This window comes from Carlito syrichta, unplaced genomic scaffold (assembly GCF_000164805.1).
Source record: "Carlito syrichta isolate Samal-C Ts95f unplaced genomic scaffold, Tarsius_syrichta-2.0.1 Scaffold304683, whole genome shotgun sequence".
Classification (NCBI taxonomy): domain Eukaryota; kingdom Metazoa; phylum Chordata; class Mammalia; order Primates; family Tarsiidae; genus Carlito; species Carlito syrichta.
In genome coordinates, this window is record NW_007248779.1 from 32,186 (window position 1) to 37,560 (window position 5,375).

General features: G+C 54.1%; 1 protein-coding gene across 1 annotated transcript in view; it reads right to left on the reverse strand.

Annotated features, from left to right (window-relative positions):
• ZNF454 (zinc finger protein 454) overlaps positions 1-4,781 on the reverse strand; it is a 26,095-nt gene extending 21,314 nt beyond the window's left edge. The window contains exons 1-3 of the mRNA XM_008060638.2: positions 4,690-4,781; positions 3,247-3,373; positions 2,587-2,676 (exon numbers count right to left, since the gene is read on the reverse strand). Coding sequence (XP_008058829.2) covers positions 2,587-2,676; positions 3,247-3,373; positions 4,690-4,722 — 250 coding nt within the window. The 5' untranslated portion in view covers positions 4,723-4,781. The remainder of the gene's footprint in view (positions 1-2,586; positions 2,677-3,246; positions 3,374-4,689) is intronic.
• Positions 4,782-5,375: the final 594 nt, after the last annotated feature.

Consider the following 5,375-nt stretch of genomic DNA (forward strand, 5'->3'; position numbering starts at 1 on the left):
CTTCAGTCTGGGGGACAGAGTGAGACTCCAACTCAAAAAAAAAAAAAAAAAAAAGAATATAAACACTGATTATGACCAAATCAAAACTGCACTACAGCTCTCCTGGGAGGACAGGATGGAAAAGGCAGTAGGCAGGGTGGCTGGCAGCTGAGTTTAATCTTCTCTTTTCATATAAAGAATTCAATAAAAGAGTCAAGAGGTAGCAACACAAACATGTTTCTTAGAGGCAAACAATTAGCCAAAAGAAGAGACAGCGGTGACTTCTAGAGAGGGGAAAGCAAGGAAGGGGGAAGGGAGCCACCATGGTTCATAATAAGTCTTGCAGGATTTCACTTAAATAAATGTGTGCACTGCACTCATATAGAAAAGAGACACAAAAATAAAGGAAAAGAAAAAACTCCAAAAAAGTTGAAGGAAAGAAACAGTAAAGAACAAAAAGTAATAAAAATAGAAAAGATCAGTGAAGTCAAATGGTTACTCATTGAAGTCTAATAAACAAGACAAGACTTACAGAGAAAAACAGAAGACAACAGTAAATATCATTAGAAATGCAGTCTTTCATCCAACAAATACATACTGAGACGCGTTTGCCAAGGAGACAACAGCAAACAAGACCCAGTCCTTCCTTCGGGGACCTAAGGAAGAAAAGACTAAACAGGACACAGGAAGCACAAAGACCCAAGGTCATAAAGACTGACAGTTTCACTTCATTAAATAAGAAAGAGGTAGCCTGGGCTCAGTGGCTCAGTCTGTAATCCCGCATCTTTGGGAGGCTGAGGTGAGTAGACTGCCTGAGCCTGCGGGTTCGGAGACACACCTGGGCAGCGAGACCTCATCTCTACAATAAATCAAAAAAAAATCAGCCGGGCGTGGTAGTGCATGCCTGTAATTCGGCTACTCGGAAGGCTGAGGCGGAAGGATCGTCGGAGCCCAGCAGGTCGAGGCTGAGGTGGCCGGGAGCGGCACTGCACTCCAGTCTGGGCGACAGAGTGAGACTCTGACTCAAAAAAAAAAAGAAAGAGGCACGACAGGGACAAGCCAAGCTACAGACTGGGACAAGACACGCAAGCTGGTAAAGTACAGCCTCCTGACTCACTACACACAGAACTCCGTGAATGAACAGAAAAAGAAACTGTCATGGAAAGCAAGGAAAAGGACAGGCACACACAAGTCACAGAATGCAAATAACAAGCGCATGAAAAGATGTTCATAAACCGGGCTCGGTGGCTCAGCCTGTAATCCCGTGCTTTGGGAAGCTGAGGTGAGTGGACTGCCTGAGTCCGCGGGTTCAAGACCCACCTGGACAACTTGGCGAGACCTCATCTCTACAATGAATCAAAAAATCAACCAGGCATGGTAGCACGTCCCTGTAATTCCAGCTACTCAGAAGGCTGAGGCGGAAGGATCGCCGGAGCCCAACAGGTCAAGGCTGCGGTGGCCGGGAGCGGCCACTGCACTCCAGTCAGAGTCAGACTCCAACTCAGAAAAAAAAAAACAAAGAAAAAAAGAAAAGATGTTCAATCTCGTTAGTACTGAAGGAAATGCCAGTTAAAACCCTCACATACCGTTTCTCAAGAACGAGACGAATCGGATTTTTGAAAAGTCCGACAGTTTTCTATTTTGGCTAATACTTCCACTAAGGGGTCATTTTTAAGTTTTCTGAGGGGACAATTTTCATGTAATCACAGCTGTTTTGGAGAAGGGAAGAAAATTCCACTGTCAGGGGTCAGACGGCTCTGGCGCTGGCTTCGCGCCTGCCTGGACTCGCCACTTAGTGGCAACATAAATGAGCCCGAGTCAGTGAACCGCCCTGAGGCTCAGCTGCGGAAAAGTGAGGTCAATCACACTCACTTCTCAGGTTGGAAGGATCAGCTTTCCTTAAATCCCCAGTTCGGTGCTGACCCGCAGGTGCCCTGGTATCAGCTCTTGCCCTCTGCTATCTCACGGCCCAGAGAGCAGAAAAATTAAAGGGAAACCTATCTACCAGAAGGGCTTAGCAACCCCAAGCAGCAAGTCTAGCCACTGACTAGGTGCCAGGCATTGGGCTACGGGTGAGCATTACAGCAAGCTATGTGGAACCTGGTCCTTGCGGGCCTGCAGTCCAGCACAATGGCTGGCAAGAGACAGAAGAAAGCTCAATCATCCACGTGACAACAAGGAGGGTGCTGAGAACAGTGGATGTTGAGCCAGAAGATGAGATGCCCCAGTGGCCACATAAACTGGCTCTTAAGGACGCAAGCCATCCTGCTGCGTGTGGCTCCAGGTGGCCCCCACTGGGGGGAGATGCGCAAGCCACCAGGACGCCAGAGCACGGAGGTGAGGAAGAACTGCCCGCAGATGTCTCCCGCTCTCCTCACCCCAAGGTGCTGTCAATCCAGGCCAAGCAGGGAGAGAAGACAAAACACGGAGGAGGTGTCCAGGCATGCTACTTTTGGCCGTGCACGCCAGCACTCATGTGAACACCAAGGTGGGCACAGGTGAAAAGGGGCTAGTTCTTGAGCCACAGGCCTAGCATTAGTGCTGAGCCACCACGCTCACCCTGCCCAGCAGGTCTCCTCCCCACGCCCCAGCATGCACAATTCTTACCCAGGGAGAAGCCTCCTGGGGCGGCCTCTGGCGTCCAATCTTCCCTTTTGCCCAGCTGGGGGGACATATCTGGTTTGGGTCCTAAGAGTCCTGTTTTGCAGGGGATAAATGATCAAATCTGTTCATACCGGAGATGAAAACCACTGCAAGAAGGCCCGGTCCTCAGAATATCCTGGAAAAGGTGACTAGACAGGACAGCCCAGGGTGGAGATGTGTTCCCAGCAGGAGAAAAAGAGAGCTTGGGGCTGACACAATCTGTTCCCGTATCCCTCATCCTGCCAGAAAGGAACGATCTGGCCCGTCATTTTTGAGGCATCTGAACTTAGACTTGGAAAGACCCTGGGACCAGGACACCAAGGATAGGCAAGTGGCAGCCTTCAAGACAGCACTCTCAACTGGCCCATCTCCAACCAGTTGCCTGTAAGGCGTCAGTTTAAGGGCTCCAAGAGAGCCCCCAAAGTGGAGCTAAATTCCCGAGGAGCCACTTGCCGAGTGAGATCAGGGAAAGCCCTTCAAGTGGTGCTAAGCCCCCTGAACCCCCACTTGCCTCGCAAGAGCCGGGAGAGCCCCAAAGTAGAGCCAAGCCCCGAGGACCCACTTGCCTGGCGAGGACAGGCGAAAGCCCCCAAGTGGCACCGAGCCCCGCTAAACCCCACTTGCCGAGCGAGAGCAGGTGGCCGCAGTTCTCCCGCATCACCTCGCCATGCAGGGCTCTCTGGGCCGGGCTCAGGCGCCCCCATTCCTCGTGGGTGAAGAGCACGGCCACATCCTCGAAGGTCACTGGCTCCTGCAACAGCAAATTCACTCCTGTGGGCCCGAGGCCGCCCTGTGGTTCTCTGGGCAAGACTGAGACGAGCAGCCCCCGGAGCCTGTGGAGACGAACAGGTAGCACACAGGGAACGGGTGCGCTGTGACATGCTGGGCACGTCCTCGGGGCCTCCCAGAGGCCTGGCTTTGGACTGGACTTTGCTCCCCGCTTTGAAGAAGCCCATGCTGTAGGGAAGACATGCCTCCTCCGCACCCGGGCTCCACCTGTGCTGCCCATCGTGCCCAGAACGTTTCCTCCCATATCCCCCGGGCGGCCAGGCCCTGCCCTCATCCACAGGACCAAACCTCTCAGGTCTCAGCCCAGACACTCCTCCCTGGGCACAGCCCTCCCTGACTACTCAGTCCTTCCAGGGACCCCTGCCACGTGGTCCAGTCCTGAGAAGGTTAAATGAGAGAGATGTAGAACACCTTTACCAAAGGCACCACAATCTGTACACCCACAGCTATGCTGTCCCCTGAGTGAATGGACTCAAAGCAGAGTCCATGCTCTTATTCTAAAGATTGTTTGAGGCTTTTTAGGAACTTACTGAACTTCTTGGAGCACTGACTTTTGAATCATTTCACTGGCAAACAATATTTCCTCTTTTTTTTTTTTGAGTTGGAGTCTCTCTGTCGCCCAGGCTGGAGTACAGTGGCACACTCACGGCCACCCCAGTGTTGATCTGCTGGGCTCAGGTGATCCTTCTGCCTCAGCCTTCCAAGTTGCTGGAACTACAGGTGTGCACTACCACGCCCAGTTAAATTTTTTGATTTATTGTAGAGATGAGGTCTTGCCAAGTTGCCCAGGCTAGTCTCGAACCCATAGGCTCAGGCAAACCTCTCACCTCAGCCTCCCAAAGTGCTGGGATTACAGGCTTGAGCCACTGTGCCCGGCCGCAACCACTATTTCTCCGAAGTAAAAACCCAAGTGTCATTAAAATGAATCCAGTAAATCCCACCTCTCAAGGTAGTGCCGCCTTCCCCAAGCTCCCGTGTGAGGCCCTCCTTTACCACTCTAGACCCCAGTCTTACTTGCCCGTGGAGGAGTGCAGGAACCTCTGTTCCTGTCCCCACTGTGCCACTTCTGTGACCTTCAGCAGGTTTCACAGCTCCACCCTCCGCTAGGATGAGCCCCATGTGGTGTGGGGGGGCCTGGGGGGGCGCAGCTGAGGCCAGTGTCTGGGTGAGACCAAACTGGGAGAAAAGCTTCCAGTCAAGGGAAGGAAACATGCCCACACCCTTCAAATCCAGAAGGCAATTCAGGGGAAAGAAACGCCCCCAGCAGCCCCCACTCACCTGGACCACGGTGGACAGGTGGCTGACAGCCATCCTTTCTTTTCTGAAGAGCCCTCTTGGGCCCAGGCCAAGTGCTGGGGACACAGGTGTGGAGCTTCGAGACTGTAGGACTCCTCCAGCTGGAGGCGTCCACACCCCTGTTTCCAGGAGAGAACGGGGTCAAGATCTCACAGCGTCAGAGAGCGGCTGCCCACATGCCCTCCCGGGCGTCCTCCTGCCCTGGCAGCGGATTTTCTGGTCCCTGTCCGCTCCCTGGCCCCCTCCCTGCTTCTGGGTGCCCCTCCGGCCTCCACTGCCAATCGAAGGCTCGCCAGCTGCTGCGTTCGGCCTCCCGCCCTCCAGTCTGCCCTGCCCTCCAGCCTGCCCTGCGGCGTCTTAAGCTCGGGGCTTCTCCTTGCAGAGCGCCGGCTGCAGCCCGGGGCTCCGTCTGCGCCTGACCTCCAGCCTCTGCCCTCAGCATCACTGAGTCCCGGGAGCGAGGGAGAGAGCAGGAGGCTCGTCGTCTTTCTCCTCGAAGCGAGGCCAAGAAGGCTGGCTCTCCACCCTCGGAGCCTTTCGGGTCTAGCCTCCTCTGGCCTCAGGCTTCTCACTCTCTGGGGCTCCGTTTGGGTGCCCCGCGTCAAAGGCGGGCCAGAAGCCGCGAAGCTGTGTCCGTGGGGGAGGTCACAAGTCCCATTCACACCCCC